Source organism: Rhinolophus hipposideros (genome assembly GCF_964194185.1).
Source record: "Rhinolophus hipposideros genome assembly, chromosome: 24".
NCBI classification, from domain to species: Eukaryota; Metazoa; Chordata; class Mammalia; order Chiroptera; family Rhinolophidae; genus Rhinolophus; species Rhinolophus hipposideros.
Window position 1 is genome coordinate 93,591 of NC_138070.1, and position 24,100 is coordinate 117,690.

A 24,100-nucleotide genomic window follows, 5' to 3' on the forward strand; every position below is an offset into this window, starting at 1 on the left:
ACTGAAAAACACTTTTAAATAACCCCTAACCTAAATTAGAAATCTGAAGGAAAATTAGAAAAAACTTTGAATTGAAATTAAAATGCATATAGGAGATCACACATTATTTGACTTTCTCTGTCTTCACTTAGCATAATGCCTTTAGGGTCTATCTATGTTGTTGCATTTCCCCCAGTATTTGATAAAGCTTCTAGTATGATTTTATATATTATTTTTAAAAACTGGATTTATCAGGTTTAGTCTTTTCTATTTTAATTCCTTAATTTCTGCTATTGTATTCATTAATTTCCTTCTTTCCGTAATTACATTTCTCCCTAAATTCCTCATTCTTGTGTTGTTAGCACGGTTGGATTGGACGTACTAAAACATACTTGTATTACTTTCATCTTATAAATTACTTTGATGTGATCAAAAACGAGAGGATAGAAAAGTTCCCTCCTGGTGACACGTTTATGTTGGCTCACACACACCCTGAGCTGCAACTCGGGTCGCACTCCACACCTCTGAACCTCGCACCTCCAGGCGGCGGCAGAGGGCGTGAAACCTCCAACCAGTCAATCCCGCGAGGCACGCCGCAGTGCCCTTTGGGAAGTGTAGTTCTAGAACAAGCGGAACTCTGGGAAATGCAGTTCTGCGTGCACACTTCCGCCGTCGGGTTGTGTCAGTCTTGGCGCTGCGGCCCCAAAAGGCGAGGGTGTATGGTACTGGCGCGGGGACAGTGAGGCTTCGGTCCTGGGGGCTGCCTCCGCGACAGCCCCAGTCCCGCGGTGATATGCACGCGGACCGCTTCGAGCGCGCACGAACCGACCTCGCAGCCGGCGTGTGAAAGGCCCGGGAGGACGGCCCCGCCGCGCAGGCGCGGATTCTGGTCCAGGTGGGGTGGGGACCGTGGGACGGCACGGGGGAGGGAGGGAGGGAGCTGGATCGGGGGCAGCGTGTTAATCAGCTGATTAATTTGGGGACACTTAAGGGTTTAGCTGTTGGAGTGTCGGAAAATCAGTAATATGGTCTTGGGAGGGGATGAGTGTTTTTGAAGCCAGTGGAGGTAATTAATTGAGTGACAGGGGTCTCGGGAGAGTCACTGAGGGGCTTCGGGGCGTCTTAGACTTGGGGGTTAGCGGTTGTGGGGATGAGGCAGCGTGGATTGGGAGTGACGACGCCCCTGGAGGCTGCCCTCTGGGGTGACTGGGAGAGCGGTGGGGGAGGGTTTGTTTGTAGAAATAGTTAAGAACTGATGATACATGATGGGGTGCCTTTGGGTTGGCGATTGGGGCCAGTGGAGACGAATGATAAGGCCGTCGTGGGGGCACGTGGAGGGCTCAGAGTTGTTGGACTGCGGAGTTCATTGACTGGACGTCCTACTGGTTGTGACAGGTGGGTCTTACCTGAGCCCTGTGCTCCTGGGAAAGACTAAGGGGAGGTGATGAAAATCCCACCCTGTGTTCCTGGAAGCAGCTTCCCACAAAGAACCCCCTTCCCCGTATGACTGGACATGACACACACGTGCCCTGGTGACCTATGACAAGGCGAGACACAGACCCTCTTCCAGCAACTCTTCCTGCCAGAACCTGCTTGCTGTGCCCTCTGCTACTGTTTCAGGTCAAGTCAGTCAAAGTCCAGCTCGCCTTTCCAGACTGGCTGTGGTTGCTGACTGCCCCACAAGATCCTGGTTGTCTGTGGGCATTGGGACCTATCTCCCCTCCTGGTCTCTGTTCTCTTAATGACTCAGAGGGAGACATGTAAGGCCCTTGGGAGACAATGCCAGGAGTGGTGCACACGGCCCGGGTTAGCGCTGAGCAGTGTTCAGGCGTTCCCTTTCGGCTTTGCAGACTGACCAGTGTAGAGACCCTGAGCAGGTGGCAATGAGAGCAGGCCTGTCTAGTCTGCCTCCAGGCCTCGCCCAGCTCCGGGAATGGGTGGTGACTGCCTGGAAGGGGCCGCTGTCCTGACTCCACTCACAAAACCCAGGTGTGAGTTTCTCCCCTAATCTATGGCAGGTGAATGGACACTTCCATCTGTGTCCGTATCAACTGGAACACTGACAACACCTTCCCCTCTCAGTGGAAGAGTGCCTCCAAAGAGCTCTTGCTCAGAACCAACCTTCTGTGTGTATTACAGCGTCTTCTTGCTCAGTTTATTTTCTGGGAAGGTCCAGCATGTTCAGCCTTCCTAGCCAGCCTGTCAGCCTGTGGAGCCTGGACTGGAGGTCCGGGCGTGTCACTGCTCAGCCACCATTCCTGGACCACAGGAGGAGACTGCACATGCGGGGCAAATCTCAGCTGGCAGGATGGCTAGGAGGGGTGGAATTAGTCCCTCTTGTCCCAAGCTTATGGGGTACTGAGTTTTTTGGACATATCCTTTCAGGTGTATTCTTATGAAGGAAATGTGCCCATGCGACATGTGCCTGTGAAGCCCGTGGCTCTGATCCCATAAGTGGCTGAGTGTAAATGACCTGGACCACGAGCAGTGACACAATTTAAAGTGTAAGTATTTATATGCATCAAGATGTGGTATTTTTTGTTTACTATGCTTATCTTAAGTCTTGGTTTGTCTGTCCCAGCAATTCTGCCTAAGATGATACTTGTTATGCAGTTTGTGATCTTTTAAAAATAGTGCTTTTACTCAGTTATCTGGTTATTGGGCCTGTTGGGGAAATCATTAAAACCATATCTACAAACCCAGAAAACCTCTCCACAAAAGTGGAAGAGAAAGAAAAACAGTTTTATTATTGCATAAAAATGAAACCAGAATGGATAAGCACGGCAGGCAGTCTGCTAAAGAGATCACCAATGCAGGAAGAAAGCACACCCTTTTCTATAGCCAGGTGGATGCAACCTATTATACACGGTCCCAAGGTAAATGGCAATTTGTCACACTTAGGCCATCCTAAACTTCCCTCCGGAAAAATCAACCTTTCATATCTTTATGATGGAAGGTATTAGTTTGGTGCAAAACTAATTGCAGTTTTTGCAATTGTTTTTAACCTTTTAAACCACAGTTAACTGTTGCACCAACCTAATAGTTTTACAGCTCGGAGCCAGTTGCCAAAGCCAGGCTGGTTAGGCTCCTGCGCTGCCACACTGGGAGATGGGTGGGTCTGCTGGGCAATTGCAGAGAGATGGTTCCCAGGTTCTTGGGCTGTTAAACTAGATGGATGAAATAGAAAACTTATTTATTTATTTTGGAAAGAGTTGCATACATCTAAAAGGGGCAGAGAAAGAACGTACAGTTAACACGTTTTCTCGAGCAAATGCTCTCTGAATGGGGGAGGAGTCTTCCTTTTCTACATGAGGGAGAATTAGGGGGTTTTCTCCTTTTTTTCATTTGTATTTGCCCTTACAGGCCTCTGAGCTCCTGTTCGCCTACAGGCCTAGAAACAATAGCACTTTGCATTAGGACAGGCCCTCCCAGCCTTTGAAGGGGAAGACAGGGGTCCCAGGGCCAATATTGTGGCCCTGGTAGAACAGTGGACAGCCTCTATCCCACACCCCTCCAAGCAGCTCCTCGGTCAGGGATCAGAGACCCTTGGCAGAAGCTGGGTGTGGAGGGGATCCCCTGGGAGCAGAGGGTAAGGAGATGACTAACCACCCAGAGGCAGCGGGTCAGCCTCAGCCATTCCTATGGTTCCTTAACTCAGCAGGATTCTGATCTGCCTCGATTTGCCCCTGGGAACCTGTGGCCTAGGCCGTTCCTGCTGATTTCTGAGGGAAAGGGCAGGCAGTCTGTGTCCCAGTATGAGTGAGAAAGAAGTATCACCAGGGTTTCCTTAGGTTCTTCATGCTGTCATCCGCTCGGGTGGTCAGGCTGTCACAGGAGCAGTCAGTGGCACCACAGCTGGCCGCCTGCCCCCCTCCTTTTTTCCATTCCTGTTAGTTCCTCTGATTTCCCTTCTCTTTTGCTGCAGGCTGATTGGAGCAGAGCGCCAGCACCCCAGGCTGCAAGTCCGTTTCTGTTTACCGTCCTGCCTGGACAGGAGCTGCATGTGGTACCTAAGCAAGTGATTTCATCCGCGTGCCCCCAGAAGTGTTGCAGCAGAATGACTGAGCCCAGTTTGTAGTTTCAGACTTTGTGGGTGTCTGCAGAGCGCTGGGTGTGCTGGTCCTCTGGTGCGTTTGGTGGAACCAGTGAAGCGAGTGGCTTCAATCTGGTGTTTTCCGCTGGGAGCCAGGGCTGCACAGCACCGTGGCAGGCCCAGCTGGGACGTGCCAGCAGCTGGCAGTCCAGCCACTTCTGAGTGGAGTCTCGGAGACAACTCATCAGAGTTCCCAGTCGTGGAAATGAAGTACACCATCTAAAAGAAAACTCCCACTGCGTCTCCAGGCTGTGGCTCTCAGGAACAGATGGCTCATGCGAGATAAGAGGGGAGAGGCTCGGGACTGAGGGTGCATTCCTCCAGTCTGCAGACCTAAACCAGACACCCCTCTCAGCACATCAGGACAGAGAGAAGTCCCAGAACGGCAGATTCCCCAAAGCAGCAGAAAATGATTCCGTCGCAGGTGAGTTGTTGATTCTCCACAAGGTTTTTCTATGGATGGGATGAGGATGACGGAACATCTAGAATCAGCAGAAAAGGCCTCAATACTCTTAAGGGGTAGGAAATATAAACTTGGAAAGAGGATTTCAAAAGAAGCAGGAGTGGGTCATGGAATCATACAGAAGTCACAGTTGGAACACAGGTATGACAGGAATGGAGTCCTTCACTGTTAGGTTAAGCTGCAGGCTTTGCTGAGCTGTCCCCGGAGCCGTGACCGACCTGACCAGGACAGTTTGAGAAGCTGGCATTTCCTGCTGATCCTGCAAAAAGGAAATGTGTCGGTGGCTGTGGGCACCATGCCCAGCAGCCCTGTAGTGGCAGGTCCCCTCGCAAGTCCCCAGGATAAGACCAGGGCATGAGTCGGGACCCTGACACACACCTAGTTAGTACGCCAAGCGGTCCCCCTGCAGGACAGGCAGGCTGTCCACTTTGAGCAGAGAAATTGAACCACATGGCAGAGGTGATCTGTGCAGCCTTTAGGCAGCCCGGTGGTGTTCTCACAGGTGGAATGGGGATACTTCTCAGGTGCACATGTTTCTACTTCTGTTGGCATAGCTGGGCACGCAGTCGTCGGGCTCAGCCCTGTTTCCATATGTCTTGACTCAGGAAACAGGCTGTAGTGTCCCTTCACGCTTGGCTAACTTGCCTCTCTTCGCCCTCCCTTTGCTCCTTTCTTTCACAAATTCTGTAACTAACATACAGCACATTGACTTTCCCCTTTCTGCATACGCAGCTCTGCGCCAGCTCAGCTGAGCCGAGAGCTGAGCTGCCAGGTGTCAGAGGAGCCAGTTGACCCACAGCCAGAGTGAAAGGCCCTGAGCCTCACTCACGGACAAAGGTGCCACTTCCCAGTCTATTTCCCCGTGGAGCCGCACGCTGTTGGGTCAGTGGATCCGGCCAGACATGGGTCTCCCGGGAGGTCCCCAACAAAGGCTCAGGCAGTTTGTGGAATCGGGTCAGGAGGAGGGCTGGAGTAGAAAACTATGGGTACTAGTCACCATGGGGAGAAGTTTCCCCAGGGCTCCCCTCCTGCCAGCCAAGAAGGAGGCCTCGGCAGAGGCGCCTGAGAAAAGTTCCAGGTGAGGACACCCAGGATACACAGAGGGGAGCCAGGCCGGGACCTGTGGCCTGGACTGCGGCTCCTTCCATGTCTGCACTGCGCAGGCTGTCACCTGACCTGGTGTATGAGTGACAGCTCCACGTAAAGCCTCGTGACTTTTACAACATGTGTGAATTTGTGTGACCAGCACGGCAGTCAGGACTCGGTACGTCCCATCTTTTCTTCCTGCATCCCTAACCCTGGCACCAGCTCATCTGTCACTGGCTTGTCTTTTCCAGAATGTCACATAATAGAATCCTCAGTATGTGACCTTGTGATAGTGGCATTTTTCATTCGTGCCTCCAAGAGCCACCGTGCCGTTCGTTCCTTCTGACTGCCGAGTGCTGTCACTGAGTAGTTTCTCACTGCAGGGACGCATGGTCACTCACCCATTCGCTTCTGAAGACATCTTGGTTGCGCCCAGCTTTCAGCCGTTGTGTTCACAGGCTTACAGGTTTGAATGTGCGTTTAAGTTTACCTGGTTCGCCACCAAACAGCGGGATCGCTGGGCGGTGTGGCCAGTCTGGGTCCCACTGTGCCCTCCAGTTGCTGCCATTCTGCATCCTCACCATCAGCGGCGTGGCACTGTTGCATAGCTCCTCACTGCCAGGCTTTTAGGTGTTAATTGTTAGCCATTCTCATAGGTGTGTAGTGTTATCTCTTTACAGTTTCACTCCTACCGACAGATGCCGCTCAACATCCTCGCATGTTCATCTCACCTCTCTCCATCTGCTTTGGTGAAGTGTGTGTGAAGAGCTCCCATTGTTAATGGTGCTCTCTTCATTGAGTTTTAAGAGTTCTTCACATATTCCAGATGAGATGCTTTCTCAGACAAGTGATTTGCAAATATTTTCTCCTAGTCTGTGCTGCATTTTCTCTCTTTTTTAAACAATGTCTTTTACAGAAAAATACTTTTTAATTTTTTGCAAAAGTCCAACATACTAATTTTGTCTTAAATTGACTATGTGTTGGTATTGTATATAAAAACTCGTCAAACCCGAGAAACTCGAAAAAACACAGGTTTTCTCCTAGAAGTTATATGTCTAGGTCTGTGATCCACTTAGAGGTAATTTTTACATTCGGCATGAGGTATGTGTGAGGTTTATTCTTTTGCTCATGCGTGTACAATGGTTCTAGCAACTTTTGTTAAAAAGACTCTTGTCCATGGAATTGCTTTTGTACCTTTGTCAAAAATCAGGAGCATATTTATGGGTGTCTATTTCTAGGCTCTCTGTTCTGTTCCATTCATCTGTGTGTCTATCTTTCACTAATATCACCTTGTTCTAATCATTGTCTTTATCGGAAGTCAAAAAATCAACATGAGTCCTGCAACCTTGTCATTTTTTCCAAAGCGTCTGGCTGCTCTCCTTCCTAGTGCCTATCCCCACGCCCCGCATGCCCTGGCTTTGTGGCCTCTGGAACGCCTTAGTGCCTGTGGCCTTGGAAGATCTTAATTTCTGTGTTCCGGAAGATGTCTAAGGAGCCTGCTAGTAGGTCCTGCTTGGAGCAGACCGCCGAAGGGAGGACAGTGTGTTAGACATGTAGATGTGAATTGGGATTTGACGGTGACTGAGATAGTACTGTCATTTAGCGAGCAGAAGCCGGACCTCTGAAGGTCCTCCATGGCTGGGCCATGGCGCTCAGCTAAGAACTGTTTCTAATTACCACCTTCTTTGATAAACACTGCATATTTAGAAAACCTATTTCAGTTTCTTGTTCAATGGATAGGTGGATGAATTCATGATAAACATTTCAATCACATTTTTGCATCTTTCTCAAGGTATAACACAAGAGTAGCATATTACATTAGTTCACCATTGCTATGTAACAAATTACCCCAAACCTTGGTGGCTGAAAACACAAGCTTTTATCTCTCCGTGTCTGTGTGTTGGGCACTGCCAGGCGCTTACCCATGTGGTGCTCGTTCAGGGTCTCACGAACCTGTGGTCAAGATGTTGAGAAGGCTGGGTCATCTCCAGGTGCAGACAGGACGTGGCGCCTGCCAAGCCCGGTCACGGTCACGTGGGTGTGGGCAGGCCCCAGTTCTCTCTGCACAGGGCTGCCTCCTAATGGCAGCTGGACTTCCCCAGAGAGCAGGACAGCGTCCCAAGATGGAAGCACAGTCTTCTGGAGCTAATCTTGGAAGTGGCATCCCATCAACTCCTGCCCTGTTCTGTTGAGTCAGTCTGGCTACATTTGAGAGGCTGGAGCACCAGGAGTGAGGCCACTGGGGCCACCGCGGGGCCGCCTGCACCGTAGAGAAGAAAGCCTGCATTGGACCTACGGGCCACTTCAGCTTTAACAGGGATTCTGTCTCCCTAGATATCGTTTGAGGACGTGGCGGTGGCTTTCACGTTGGACGAGTGGCAGCTGCTGAGCCCCACCCAGAAGAGCTTGTACCAGGATGTGATGCTGGAGAACTACAGTAATTTCGTGTTCCTGGGTAAGAACATTCTCACGCAGCGCAGCATGGGCCCAGTAGTGGGGTCTCTGAGGTCTTTACTGATTTGGGAATTAAGCCGCAGGTGTCAGAGAGGCTTTGGCTGGTACCCCCAACTGAAAGATTTGTGTGCACTTGCTTTATTTATGGTCTTGGCAGTAAAATAACTTTTCTTACTAAAGAGTCCCTCAGCGCAGGCAGTTGCATGCACATCCTGTGTTTCCGTGAACAGGTTGTGAAATTACTAAGCCTGACGCAGTTTTCAAGCTGGAGCCAGAAGAGCCCTGGGTAATAACTGAAGAGGTCCTGAGTCAGAACCTTTCAGGTGAGGAACAGTGAGGTGTGTGGCAGATTGGCACTTTGGAAACATTACTATAAAATTGTTGAAAGGTCCTGCGTCTTTAGGATTGATTCAGCACCAGAGACCTAGTTCGTCACGATTTTTAAAGTGCTCGTGTCCTGCTGTCCACCCACAGCAGGATGAGTCCCTTGGCGTGGCATTGGTGATGAAATGTGTCCCCCTCCTACCTGTACAGCCCACGAGGTGGTGGCCAGTCATTCAGGACCCACTTTGTGCATAAAGCTCTGCCTCCCAGGTTCCTCAGTCTCCTGCCCGAACCCAGCCTGCAGAGGAAGCTTCTTGCCTCCTCTTTAAGAGTTCATGAATGTGCCTCATTTTAGCTGACGGTGATTGATTGCCTTTGAGTTTCCTTTGCTAGTTTTCTTTGCTCCCTCTAGTTTGTCAGACTTCTTTTCAAGCGCCTAGAGTAGAAGGTGACTTTGTAGCTACAGGACAGAACTGAATACCTTCAGTGCTGTGGCAGGCCCTGCCGCTTCCTGTCCTCTGTGCACTCGAAGCATTGCAGCCCTTCTAGCACGTTGTTCTGGTGCCCTTGACGTTTAGCTGGTCAACAGCTTCTCATTTGTCCCATCAGGTAGTCTGCTGGGTTAAGGCCCCTATTACCTGCTGTGGGGCATTTCAGCTCCATTTACGTTGAAGAATCTCATGGTATGGCAACATCTTCCCAGTTTGTTCTGTGCTCCAAAGTCATGGTCAACTCCATCTGAATTATTAATAGTTTCTTCCTCAGTGTCTTTCACACATTTTTCCTCTGCATCTGGGCCTCGTTTATCACGTGCTGTCCCAGGTAGACTGTTCCTCTGTTCAGTTTCAGCTCTTTTCACTTCCAGCAAGCGTTCCTTGTCTCCCAGCCTTTCCTGCAATCTCTACCCACTGAGCATTATATTGTAGGAACCCAGACTTTATGTGGATTTCCTTACCCAGCTTACCCACACAGGAAGATGGCAAGTAATGCCTTCTCTGTTTGCTGTGGAATTTATGGTGTGTGATTATTAAACATTTCATGGTTGTGGGGCCAGGTAGGGCAGGAACTTTTTTATTCATCAAATAGTTCTTTAGTACAAAGGCTTTCTTTCATCTAAGCAACTATTTCAGCTTACCTTGGGAGGTATTTCGAATCACAGATGTCTAAGCACCATTCACATGCATTATTAGGTGTAGGTATGTGTGGTTTGGAAAACCTGTGAAGATAGATTTTATGTTCCCCCATGAACTGAGAAAAACTGCTATTATGTGGAATAAAAGAAATTGAGAGAAAGAAAATAAGAGTCATGAAATAACCTTGCGTGACTGGAGAATTTTAGAGGAAAATTCAGAACTATAAAATACTCACTAATTCAGTATTTGCTCTTAAAGCCTTTGTGTTAAAATGCAAAGTTAATTATCAGATTAATGATACAGGAAGGAACTGCCTGAGAAGTTCAGGGATAAGTGAACTGTATTTTCCCCACATGAACGGAGGGCTTCTTATGTGCGTGTAGTGGGGGTACATCAGTGAAACATACAAACCTGTACCCTGCCCTCGGGGTTTCCATTCTAGTGGTAGAGACAGAAGTGCAGTGATTACCTGTCTGGTAAATGCTGTGGAGGGAATAACGGCATTTGTTAGTGTGGCCTTAAAGTGCTGTTTAGACTTAAATAAATCAGGCATGCTGACAGCTGGGGACAGCAAATGCAAAGGTCCTGAGGCAGAGAAGGGATCAGAGGAACGGGAAGGAATTGGGTGTGCCTGAGGAGTAGTAAGCAGGGCTGTGACAGGAAGTCAAAGAGCTTGGAAGAAACCAGCTGGTGCAAAGGCATGGACACTACAATGAAAGATTGTATTTATCCAAGGTTTTGAGTGGTTTTTAAGCTGGGGGTAAAAAGGCCTGATGACATTTTCCAAAGATTACTAGCTGCTGTGTGGAGACTCGAGTGGGGAGGGAGCAAGACTGAAAGTAGGAATATCAGTTTGAAAAGCAGGATGAAACGAAGGTAGTAAATACAAGAGTGTAACAGAAACAGAGGCCTGGGGAATTATACCAGTACCAACCTACGATAACATCGATAAGAGATGGCCCACTTGTTTTCCAAAATAACAGGAGTTTTTTTCTTAAAGGTTTTTTTGATATAGTTTAATACTTCAATATTGTTTTATATCATATACTTTAGCGATTTGGATATATCTTGATGTGATTTTAATTTAAAATTTTTCTTTTTCTTTACTGTCACAATTCATGAAGCAATTTTTTCTAAACTCTTCAAGTGGATCTTACATTCAAATGTCTACATATGACTCTTGTTTTTAGTCTCCAATTTTTTCCCACATCTTTTTTCATCTCAATAAGTAGTAGTAGCAGCATCTCCACTCACTTAAGGTTAAAATATTGAATTCTTTTATTCTCCTCCATATCAGCAGCTATAGCTGGCTCTTCCTCTGAAATTCTGATACGTCTGAGAACTAGATGGCTTCTCAGAAGTATAGAAGTAGAGGCTTTTCTGTCCCCCCAAAGTAATCCCACACAAGAGGAGCAGTTGTCTTACATTTGAAATCTTGCCAAATCTTCTATCTTGCAGAGTACTTCCTGGGAATATTACCTCACAGTTGCTAATAAAGAATACCATACTAAAGTAAACCAACCTTTAAAAGATCACTTTAAAATATTCCATACATGGTCATGTTATGGAAATCACAACAATTGTACTTACTCTGTCTTAATGGTATGCAAGGAATTCTTGTGGTTTGAAATAATTTCCATTGATAGTATTATATACAGATTCAATATGTAGGTAATACACTCAGTTAAAATGTCAAAAGAGCTGAATAAAAATGGTACTCAGCTCTGGAGAACTCTTGGATAACTCCAAGAAGTAGCTGTAATGATGGTGGAGTTACTGATGTCAGTGATTCCAGGGATGGACTTAACTGAGAAGTGTTTCAAATAACAGCACAGGAAATGAGTGTTCCCATCTTTGAGATGTACAGTTGTAACCTTATGTTTACTGTGCATTGTGTTCGATATTCTTCTTTTATAGTATTCGACGACATGTATAATCTCACTCTATTAGGTTCTTGTTATTCTGTCTTCCCTGAACTGTAAGTCCTCTGAGGGTGGGTGCTTACCTATCTTCTCCCCGATGTGCTGCTAACAAGTTCTGGACACATGCTAGATCATCTGTGGGTTATTGCTGAATAAGTATTTGATTAGAAATTGTTCTAATCTTTTTGATCTCATGATCACTGTTCCTTGAGTGTATTTCATCTTTCCTTATTTAAGAACTCATGTTTATAAACATTTGTAACTTAAAAATATGGTTTCATTTCTGTGAAAAATTTTAATGCCCAATAAGATGACATTGTATGTGGAAGATTTTTGGTGGGTGGCGGGAAAGGGATCCTAGGCTCCATTTCAGAAGTTTTATTTAATAAGCATAATCATTGGGGGATTTACACAGTCTGGTTCATTTTTCCTTTTTAGAGGAACTCTGGCTAGATAATAATCTCAAAATGTGGCACCAGAATCATCAAGACAAACTTCAAAGTACAGAGAGCATCCACGGATATGATGTTTTTGGGAAAATATTCCATTCAAGCATTAACTTTGTTCGTTTAGGAGTGAGACCCCATAAATCTGGCACAGGTGAAAAAAGTTTGAAACATCCTTTTGATTTTCTTATTCCAAAAAATAACTGTGGAAGAAAGAATCTTGAGTTCAGTAAGAAATTGTTATTTTACATCAAACCAGACAGAACCCAAGGTGGAATAAAATACTGTGATTGCAATATATGTAGGCAAGTCAGCAGTAAAGAGTCATGGCTCATTACAAACCATATAACACACACAGGAGTCTGTTTATGCATGGAATGTGGGAAAGTGTTTAACAAGAAGTCACAGCTTGTTATACATCAGAGAACTCACACAGGAGAGAAACCCTATGTCTGCAGTGACTGTGGGAAAGCCTTCTCACAGAAGTCACTGCTCACTATCCATCAAAGGACTCACTCAGGAGAAAAACCATATGGGTGTGGTGAATGTCCAAAAGCTTTCAGTAGGAAGTCTCTGCTTGTTTTACATCAGAGAACACACACGGGAGAGAAGCCCTATGGATGCAGCGAGTGTGGCAAAGCCTTCAGCAGGAAGTCACAGCTTAAAAGACATCAGATAACTCACACAATAGACAAACCCTATGTCTGCAGTGACTGTGGGAAATCTTTCTCCCAGAAATTAAAGCTCATCACACATCAGAGAACACATACAGGAGAGAAACCCTATAAATGTGGGGACTGTGGGAAAGCCTTCTTTTGGAAGTCACAGCTTGTTACTCATCATAGAACTCATACAGGGAAGAAACCATATGCGTGTAGTGAGTGTAAAAAAGCCTTCAGCAGGAACTCACTGCTCATCAGGCATCAGAGGATTCACACAGGAGAGAAACCCTATGAATGTGGTGACTGTGGTGAAGCCTTCATCAGAAAACCACAGCTTATTAGACACCAGATAACTCACACGGGAAAGAAGAACTACCAGTGCGGTGATTGTGAAGAAGCCTTCTTTAAGAAGTCAGAGCTCATCAGGCATCAGAAGCTTCATTTAGGAGAGAAGCCCTATGGATGTGTTCAGTGTGGAAAAACCTTCTTTGGGAAGTCACAGCTTCTAACACATCAGAGAACTCACACTGGAGAGAAGCCTTACGAATGCAGTGACTGTGGGAAAGCCTTCTCCCAGAAGTCAAGCCTGATATCGCATCAGAGGACTCATACAGGAGAGAAGCCCTATGAGTGCACTGAGTGTGGGAAAACCTTCAGTGAGAAGTCAAGTCTCATTCATCATCAGAGAACCCACACTGGAGAAAAACCTTTTGAATGCAGTGAATGTAGGAAAGCTTTTGCCTGGAAACCACAGCTTCTTAGGCATCAGAGAATTCACACCGGGGAGAAACCCTATGTGTGCAGTGACTGCGGGAAAGCCTTTGTTCAGAAAGTGCAGCTCATTAAGCATCAGAGGAATCACACAGGAGAGAAAGCCTACGGATGCAGTGATTGTGCAAAAGCTTTCTTTGAGAAGGCGCAGCTGATTATACATCAGAGGATTCATACAGGAGAGAGACCCTATCGATGTGGTGACTGTGGGAAGTCCTTTACTAGAAAGTCACACCTTATGAGGCATCAGAGAATTCATACAGGAGATAAATACTATGGATGCAATGAGTGTGGGACTGCCTTCCACAGGAAGTCACAGCTCATCATCCATCAGAGAAATCATGTAATGTAGAAACCACACAAGTGCATCAGCGTGGAAAGCATGCTAGTAAATGTCAGGCCTCCTGACACATCTGAGGACACACACACAAGAGAAACCCTATAATGCACTGACTGTGCAAAAGGCAAGCCTCACTAAGGAACTCAGACAGAGGAGAATGTTTTAAGGGGACAATATAAGGAAGCCTCCTCCCAGAAAACTCAGTTTACTGCACATCGATGGCTCATCAATATTGTCATAGCATGGAACCTTTCAGTCAGAAGTGGAAGTTCATTAAGCATTTAGAATACCTGAACAGGAAAAACGTTCTATTGTCATAACAAGTGAGAGATGTCATTAAGAAAGGGTAACTTTTATTAATTTTATTATATACCAGAGAATACATGCATAGAGGAAATACTGAATATTAGAGATTTCGTAAGGAGGAGTAGTCCTAATTGAAGAATTTGCTAAGCATGATCCTACTGAAATAATTCTGTAAGGAAGTTATGTTCGTTGTATATAAATTATTCTAAAAGGTCATTTTTAAATAGCAGATGAGTTTTACGTGAAGGCGTCTGCTTTCTGCCACGGTACTATGGCAGACGGACACTAAGGGCCAGATGGACTGTCCTGCCTTATCCAGATAAAAACTGCACAGTATGTGTGAAATGATGGTTTCAGACACGTGACAGGCACAGGGTTGTCATCCCTGACAGAAGGTGGACAAAGTGGTGGCAGTTCCCAGGCTACAGTTCAGGGAAGGGAACAGACGCAGCCTTGCTGAATTGAAGAGAATTGCTGGACTGGAGTTTGGGGAGGCCACGGTAGCTAGAATTTGCAAAGAACAGACTGGAGAGGATGGAAATTCCCAGGGATGGGGCTGGGCGATCTTCAAGGAGTCCCCTTGAGCCTTTTGGCTTGGTACCGACTTGCATGTGTGTGAAAGAAAGCTTCCTCAGACCTGGAAAGCAGTAGCTAAATGATTCCTGGATCTCAGCGCAGACCTCAGAATAGTTTGTGTTCCCACCAGTCAGAGTGCAAATATCTTTCCACACATAGGGCATAAGGCAGAATTCTTAGAAGACTGCTACCCAAGTGGTGAGGGAATTAATCCTAGATTGAAAGCTACTCTGGACCCACAATGTGTGGTGTCCAAAAACTTACGAAAGAAGCAGGAAAATGTGATTTGTAATTAGGAGAAAAATTAATCAGTAGAAAGAGACCTAGAAAACAAGACTGAAAGGTTTAGAATTAGTACACAAGGATGTCCAAATAGCTATTATAAGTATAAATGGAAATGTGAACTTACTGAAACAAAGTGGGAAACATATTTTTAAAAACCCACATGGAATGTTTCAGGATGAGAATAACAATATCTTAAAATTAAAAAAAAAAAAAGTGGGTGGATTTAAGAACAGTTTAGACCTAGAAGAAGAAAAAAATTAATGAACTTGAAGAGTAAGAATAAAAACTATCCAAATGATTTACACAGAGAAAAAAGATGGGGAGGGGAGCGAATAGGGGAATCCATGACATTGATATAACAAGCCCCAGAGGGGAGAGAGAGAAGAGGCGAAAGAAAGTATTTGAATAACTAATGGCTGACCCTTTTCTATATATGGTAAGAAGTATGACTCCACATACTCAAGAAGCTCAAAGAACTCTGCACAGAAGAAACAAAGAAACTCATGCCATAGTCATTATGTCAAGTGATGAAAATCGGTGAGAACAACTCTAGAGCGGAAGAGAACAACTGTAAAGAGGAAAAAGGACCCAAGATATTCACAGAGCAAAGGATGAGAGCACACTTCTAGAAGACAGAGGGTAACATCTTTAAATTACTGAAAGGGAAAAACCCTGCCCCCTAGAGTGCTGTTACCCATCAAAACATCTTTCAAAATGAAAGCAAAAAAAAAACTTTTTCAGAAAAATACAAAGAATTTCTCACCTGTAGACCTACCTTCAGGAGACATGCAAGGACGTTTTTGGGCAGCGGGAAAAGGACACAAAATGGAGCTTTCGATCTGCAGGTCTGCAGGAGGACAGGACGAGTTCCGGAAATGGTGAGTGTGTGGGTAAATATGAAAGGTTTTTTTTGTGGGTTTTTTTCTCATTTTAAAAGGTAATTGAGTGCTTTAAGTTAAAGCAATGACAACGTGTTTGGGGTTATGATATATTTCAAAGTAAAATGTATGGCCACAATACTGCGTAAGTGTGAGTCTTTAAAACAGGTGACTGGCCTGTGTCATGAGTCAGGATCCTGTTCCTCGGCACTCAGGATGAGCTGTTTGTAGCAGCTGCACAACAGTTGTCTGTGTTGTGGACCTGGCCATGTGCTGACGACCTCGACACCTGCGTACCACTTCCATATCTGCTCTGTGCCCCCAAGGGCTGTCCTCTAGGGACCTCCTGGCCAGGGTTGCTCTTACGTATGAGCAGGGGGCGTTCTAGTATGAGATGGAGATGGCACGTGGGAGGAAAAAAGCTGAGTCCTTGCCACTTATGCTTCCTCCTTCTGGACCACGGGTGGCAGTCTCTTCTGCCTGGCTGCAGTTCCCAGCAGGCAGGTGGCCCAGCATTCAGATCTCCTCCCTCTCCTTGCTCCTCATACAGGGTGGTAACTGCTCTGGCGGTGTCACTGTCCCTGGTTAGTTTCCTTAATTCTGAACACACAACTATAAAGAGTCCCTTTATTAAGCTGTTGATGTTTAGAGTATCCCATGCGCCCGCTGTGCCACGTGCTAAGTGGTGAGCACCTGGAGTTTTGAGCATTGTAGTGCCCTAGGGCATGGGCTGAACTGATCAAGATTTCCCACCGTCAATGGCAATGTTTTTGTGTTTAACAATTCAGTAAAAATTACATCACATATCAAAGTTCTTTGTATTTTGTTCAGTTTTGCTGAAAATATAAATGGTTCAGGAGGTTGCTGCCATCGGCCCCATATGCAAGTGGCCCTACAGTCAGTCAGTCATTACTGACCCTTCATAGGAAAACCATCTGCGGAATCTTGTGCTACCTCTAGGGTAGCCAGACAACGTAAAAGAAAGCGTTGTTATTTATGTTAAATGTGTGGACAAGAAAAAGCGGTAGCCCATTACTGAGTGAGGAAGGAAAGGTGTGGACTGTGCTACCCAGAAGTTTCATCTTAATAAATTGTACTGTGCAGTTCAAATAACCTCATCCCATATTCTGCTGTTTTTTCATGTGTCATTCATGTAATCTGTAACCATAAACAAGATTTTTCGTTTCAGTACTCACAATTACTACAGAACCTCTTCCAATTAGCTTTTCTAAGATCAAACCAAAGCTGCTTCACTTAACATGTCACGAAGCGTAAGTTAGGTTGAAACAAACTCTCAGAGGGCCAGTACAGACAGCACCACCCCATTGCTTGTCCCTTGTGACCTGTTGCCTAGCGCTTCAGCTTCCTTGGTCCTCTCTCATCCAGTGGTTCTGTGATGCTGGCATCCACACCTCATGAAGGGTGGGAACTTCTCCAGGTGCACTTGCATTTCAGTATGCATCCTGAAGGAACTTTTCATGCAGGTTTTCTGTTTTGTGTAACTGCAGGAGGCACCATTCGTGATCTAGTCTGTTAGTGAATTTGTGTATGGCTCTGGTCCTGTCTTGAGGGAATTAGCTAGTGAATGAAGTCAGTGTTTGAGCCTTGGGCACAGTGACAGTACCTGCAATGGATTCTTGGGGGTGGCACCGTGTGACCTGTGTGCTGATACAATGGTTTCCTCCTTTGTTTGCCACGAAAGTGAAGGGAAAGGCCATTCTCACGTTTATTATCTTAGAAATTTTATCTAATGTCTGCAACACAGAAGCAGGCAGTGGACCATCTTGTGACCAGCTCAATAGAATGGAATCTGAGTTACTTCTACAGTGTGCTTTCCCTGCCTTGCACGTTTCCCCCAACACGCACACCCCGTCACCAGGCCTGCAGGAGTAGTCAGCCCGTTCTGAGGTCTAATGTACGTTTCATGATGCTTCCTGGTCATATTTTCTTTGTGAATCTTTGCAACTTGGATCACAGTTACTACTCATATCCAGGCAGTCTTGATGTCTTGTCATTGGGACTGCTACTTTCAAAAGACTAAGATTAAGGAAACCAGGGCATACCAAATTTACTTAGTACCTAAATCACTATATTCGGGTATTGGTACATAAATTGTTAAAGGTGCCCAACAAGGAGGACATAGTATAAAAGCAGTCACTGCTGAGATGGAAAGAAAGTATAAGTAACATTTGTAATTTCAGGTTCAATTTCAGAAATTGAAAGCATTCTTATTGTTAAAATTATTTATTTAAAAGAACATCAAGCTCAGACTCAAAAAGCAGTGGAAGCAGGTTACTTTATTTATTGAATGGCCCTGTGAAGGGACATTGAAACCATGGACTGCTGCCACTGCAGCTGAGTGGCAGTGTGGGTTTATCCCCAAGTCACTGTCACAGGGCAGCTTGAAGGGCACAAGCACGTCACATGCATTCATCATACTAAATATAATGTTTGTATGAAGTAGGATGTGTCAAGCAATGACGATGTCCGAGGTCTTCCCATATGAGGATGGGGTCAACTGCTAATGACAAACGTCAGACTGCCACTGCTCCTGTGAGGCAGTGTCTGGGCTGCTGACGTGTGTTCCCAATGACTGCGCATCTGGAGACGAGCCCAGACCTGCTGACACTTCTGTCTGTGCTGTGTTTGAAAACAAAACCTCTGTCCCCATGTTTACTGAGTAAACTGCAAGGAATCGATACGCGTGTGTGTCATCACTAGGAACCAGGAACTCTGGCTTCTACTCCAGCTGGGTCTGCAAACCTAACCTGAACAACATGCCTAAGACACAAAGCAAAAAGTACATCAATTCAGTTGCTGGCAGTGTTGAGCCCTTCGCTCACCTGGCTGAGCTCAGGGAAAATGGCCTGCTTTTTTGCAAATTAAACCTGGGGACTCCACTAATTGAGACTTAAAAGAGTAGAATACTCATAGCTCAGCCATTCCAAGAACATGATTTCCAACAGAAGAGATGAGGCCCATGGCTAAGGCCTGAAGAGGAGGGTCTGGCTGGAACCAGAGACTGTTAACATTGGGACTCACTGATGTCACCTAATCCAGCCCCATCAGTCAGATGGGCAGCATCTCATCCAGGTCACGGGCAGCGCCAGGCCTGGATTCCACATGCCCATGTCCAGTGCTCTGCCTAGGGACACTGCTGTCCTTGGCTTCCTTTCGTGTCTTATTGCCTTCCATCCACTCTTACAGTTAGGTCCCTGCTTTGGTTACTGCCTGAGTGCAGGCATCAAATGGCACACTTTTGCCTGAGAGTTTCCTATGGTGGGAATGAAGTCACTAACTGGTATGTAAATGCAGCAGCAGCTCCTGGAGTGCTTGTGCCAGGTAAGCTCTGCCTGTGCCTTATGTATTTTTGGTACTGTTTAGCTCACGTCTCTCACAGGCACTCTGGTGTACCAAGGTCACTCACCTACAAGGTGGCAAGGCTGGGTTTGAACCCCTCTGTCTTCCTAGAAATGGAACGCTCTTTATGATGCTACTAATTATGCTGTATTCATCCCTGTTTAAAACAGCTAATTTCAAGTAGCTCAAAATTCATACATATTTCACAGACTAAAGCCAGGAAGACTGAGGGTCTAATAACATCAGGAGCACAAGAGGCAAATCTCATGCACATTATTAGCCATCTTACTACTGTAGTTTCTGACAGATTAAGTTTTGGGGGCTCCAATTTCCCAGTCTGAAAAATTTAAATGGGACTGTAGTGGCTTTGCGGTATCGTCCATCCATCTTCTTCCTGGCTCTGGGAGTCGTGGCCCACCCCTCCTTTCTGCAAGTGTGACTTCTGACCTAGTGACCACAGTCGTAGGTTTCGGGCATGTGACTCAAGAAGTGTATTTACCAAGACCCTATGCAGTACTGGGAGAAGCAGCCTCCCTTTGGGATTGAAACCTAGAAAGTGCAGCTGCTCTGGCTTGTCCTCCCTCCGCGTAGGGAGAATGTTGCCTTCAGGATGAAGGATTCCGAGACTTCCTATGAAGCAGAGAGCAGCAGACCAACGTCCCGATGATATCATTTGGGGTAGGATCCATTTGTCCCTGAGGTTATCTACACCTGTAAATTTTCTATTTGTTTTCTAATTTCCTTTTCTGCTTTAGTTGCAATCTGTCTTTTGCAGTTAAGAGTTTTGAGTAAAGTAGGTATGACACCTGCCTTAGCTATTTCCAAGGTTCTTTATAAGACCAAAGTAAAAAACAAATAGTACATAGGTCTCCTTTCCCCCCCCATTTTTTATTGTGCTAACATACACGTAGCATAAAATGTACCATCTGAACTATTTTTAGGCGAACAGTTCAGTGGTATTAATTATAATGTGCAAACATCACCACATTAATTATAATGTGCAAACAAAACGTCCATCTCCATAACTCTTTTCATCTTGCAGAACTGAAATGATACCCATTAAACCAGAACTCCCATGGCTGCTGCCCCAGTGCCTCGTTCCCACTGCATGCTGTGACCACTGGGAAGGTGTGGGTCACTACCTCGCAGTGGGGCTCACTGCCCATGGGAGCGCGATCATGCTTGGCACTCCCATGGGTCCTTTCTTTTTCACGCACAGCCTCCAGACTCTTGGTTTCAGATGCTTTCTGCAGGCACATAATCCTTCTGAACACCCAGGTGATATTTTTCTTAAGAAACTGGGTGTTTTGCACATTTTCTGAGTCTGACTAAAGTTGTGGAAGGATGTCCACTAAATGATTCCTTGGAGTCCTGACTGGACATTTTGGGCTGGTCCCCACCTGACACAGCTCCACCATCACAATGTTGCATGTGATGTGCCCAAAGCCTCCATGCGATGCTTCTCCTGAGAAGCATGGGAGAACAGAACAGAAATGGGATCCATGGCAAAGCCACAGAGTTGGCCTTTCCCACCCTAACTTATGCTGACTTTCGTTGCTGTTCTATTGGCCACAGATCCTGTGGTTTATTGACATACATGTAACTTGCTCGCACACTCAAAAGGAACTCAACAAATAGCATTAAGGTTCTTTCTCCAGAGTTACAAAGGTATGTCTGTTTGTCTTAATTTGTGGAAATGCCTCTGGAAAACCAGTGGTCTCGGTCTCATCAACCATTTTATGTGGACCTCTTCATTAAATAAAAAATACATGTGAGTAGAGAACATTTTGTAGGACAGTTCACAAACTCATTTCTCAAGTGCATAAAGCGTCATGAAAACTCGCCATTTCTCCATTCTCAGTCCTCTCTATATGGTGTTTCTAACTGACCAGTGAGGAATGAGACCTTGGAGCTTCTCCTTCGTTCAAGATAAAGTTCATCTTATTTACTTCTATACCATGTTAGGCATTAGCGATTACTCTCCTTTGTATAGGTGAGTAAACTAATGTCCCGTTACCTACGAAGGTCACAGATCGTGTTCATTCATGACTCTGGATCTGACCCAGATTGTTATAAATCTATACTATGTGTCTAAAGTATCAAGGAATGGCTTGCACTTGCACTGACATTTAAATGTGTAGATTATAACTTACGTCTTTTATGTGTATGAATATGTACAGCTTTAGTTCGCCAAACACTTCATATGCTACCTCATTTGATGTTTACTGAAAAAATATGTTGGACGTTATAGGTATTATTGCTTTTTAAAAACTTTTAGTTTTGAAATAGTTCTAGACTGAGAAGACTTGGGGCACTCCTGTGTCTTTCCCTCAGTGTTACCACCTCATACAACCATAGTGTACATTGTGCAAAACAATAAACACTGGCACCACATAGTATCTACGCTACAGACTTTAGTCATTTCACCAAGTTTTCCACTAATGTCCTTATTCAGGGCATTTCAGGGTCTTACACTACATTTCATCTCCTTAGCTACTGCTTCTCCCTTTTTTTTTGTTTTTGAGGCTGATGGAGGTAGGTGATCTCCCATAGGTCTAGAAGGTCAAGTATTTCAAAGCTTCACAATATTAAAATTCGGTTTCCCAGTTGAGTTCACTGCCCTTTACACAATGGTGCTCCTCTTACTCTCCCAAGGAAGTCAGTTTAACAGTAGTGCTGGTGAGGTTCCCGTAGACGAGAGAAGATCCATCCAGGCAATGTGCTGTGTAAAATGTGGAACTTTCCTACTGGAATGGACTTCACGGTGAAAGTGGGACCATTTGTTCCTCAGAGGCCACACAACCAGATTTCGCCAGCCAGGAGCCCGATGAGAAGCTACTGGATTTACTGAGATGTGGGTGTCAGTCAATGTTAGGTGTCTACAGAGGGTAAAGAGACCTGTCAAACAGGAACTGTAGGGTGGGGATGAGGGAGAAAGTGAGGGGATTAGAAAACACAAATTGGTAACCACAAGATTGCCACGGGGATATGAAAGACAGTTTGGAGAATATAATCAATAATGGTATAAAGATTTTGTAGGGTATCCAATGGACACTTGTCTTATTAGAGAGACCATTTCATGGATGGTGTAGATGCCTGATCACTGCAGTGTACACCTGAAGCTGAACCTGAATAATAATGTCAACTATAATTTTTGTACACACACACACACACACACACACACACACACACACGGTCACAGGATGTGGAGGACAGCATAGGGAATAGTCAGTGGAATTGTAACAGCTACATACAATGTCAGAGGGGTAGTAGATTAGGGGAGAGGGTTATCACTTTGTGAAGTGTATAAATGTCTATTACACTGTTTTGTACACCTGAAACTAATAAAAAAATACAACAGAGAAAATACTGTAGTCGAGAAGGTAATAATAGCTCACATTAAAAACAAAACAAAACAAAAAACAGTAACTATACCTCCTTTACAACTTTTAAGGTCTATATTTATTGCCATAATCTTTGTAGCTGTGGTTTTTTTTTCCATGATTGTCCACTGACTAGAGAAAGAACATTTATTCAAGCAGCTGTTTTCTAATTTTCAGAATGTCAGATACAGAGCAAGACTTCCTTCCAGTTAAACAGACTGATGTTTCAACAGAATTGGTTGAATGTGAGATGCAGTGCAGTCTGATGAGCACTGAGGTGAAGGCACTGCTCTCGTTGAGGTTACAGCTCACCTCCCCCTGCATCGTCCTTTCCTTGTGGCTATAATTTCAATTCTCATTTGAGACATTGGCCTCCCACTCAGCAATAGGATTTTATTTTTGCTTACATTTTAACAAAAATATGTTCCCTTGGGGTGGCTGGTTAGCTCAGTTGGTTAGAGCGCAGAGCTCTAAACAAGGTTGCTGGTTCGAGCCCCACATGGGCCACTGTGAGCTGCGCCCTCCACAACTAGATTGAAACAACTATTTGACTTGGAGCTGGAAAAACACATCTAAAATAAATAAAAGTTAAAAAAAAGTTCCCTTCATGAGCTGGCATTTCTATAAAATTAGGAACTGGGGAGATTTTTGTATGTACCTCTAAATTAACAATTTTTAAAAACATATATAAACTATTTTCTCACCTTTCCACGCCAGTACCTTACTTACTGGTAATAATGGCCACATTTATTGGCAAAACTTCATGTTTTCTTTTCAGACCCCGCACTCAGCTGCCAGAACTGTGGTCCTGATTCAGGACTCAGGAGGGGGAGCCTAACTGCTGCCCTGGTGGCACCATTTGCCCCATGAGGAAATTTCTAATCTGCATACACACAAAAATCCCCTCCAACTGTCCCTGAACTGTCCCCATCATCCAGTGAAATGACATGAACATACGATGTCACCTTTCATTGATTGACCATTTAGTCGCTAATTTTTAATTCATTCACCAATTTTACTGTCAATCATAAGACCGTCAGTCTACTTTGGAATGCTTTCCTTCCCTCATGCTCTGTTTGATTGTTTTCCTTGAGGTTAAGAAATGGATTAGATAATAAGGGTTGAAGCTTATTCAACTTCCAAGAGCAATGCCCAAAGCTACACTGTAGAACTGGTAGTGTGGAAAATAAGATTTTTTAAAAATCACTGGGTCTCCCTCCGAGTTGCACAAAAATTTACTGCCACCATAAATTGCCAGATACCACAGAGTGACAAGTCTGACAGGATATTACTGCCACTCCTGTGGTGCCCTGCATCAGGAAATGGATGCACAGGCCGTTTGGTCATCTCCAAGCTCCCTTCGGAGCAGGAATCAGGACGGTTCTGATGGTGGCGCCCCGGTCACATGACTGCTACTGCAAGGAGACAGAGGACTTGACTCCGGGCTCTGCCTTTGGGGACGCAGGGCTCACAGTACGTGATTTTTCTGAAATACAGGAAAGCTAACCAAAACTGATGGGTTGTGATGAACAGATGGACAGTGAGTTCCGCACAAACGTTTCCTTTATCTCACAGAAATAGCCTGTTGATTAGGCATCGCCATGACCACCATGTCACTAAAGGTATTTAAGCAGTGTAC

General features: G+C 45.3%; 1 protein-coding gene across 4 annotated transcripts; it reads left to right on the forward strand.

Annotated features, from left to right (window-relative positions):
* The first annotated feature begins 700 nt into the window (after nucleotides 1-700).
* ZNF605 (zinc finger protein 605) lies at nucleotides 701-15,143 on the forward strand. 4 transcript variants are annotated; one of them, XM_081037923.1, is made up of 6 exons: nucleotides 701-874; nucleotides 2,365-2,483; nucleotides 3,905-4,496; nucleotides 7,956-8,076; nucleotides 8,306-8,398; nucleotides 11,893-15,143. In XM_081037923.1, the coding sequence occupies exons 3-6, from the start codon at nucleotides 4,482-4,484 to the stop codon at nucleotides 13,683-13,685; spliced, it is 2,022 nt and encodes a 673-aa protein (XP_080894049.1). In that variant the 5' UTR covers nucleotides 701-874; nucleotides 2,365-2,483; nucleotides 3,905-4,481; the 3' UTR covers nucleotides 13,686-15,143. The 4 variants fall into 4 exon arrangements, with proteins under 4 accessions (XP_080894049.1, XP_080894051.1, XP_080894052.1 ...); XM_081037925.1 differs by lacking the exon at nucleotides 8,306-8,398; XM_081037926.1 differs by lacking the exon at nucleotides 11,893-15,143 and having other exon boundaries at nucleotides 8,306-8,513.
* The last annotated feature ends 8,957 nt before the right edge of the window (nucleotides 15,144-24,100 follow it).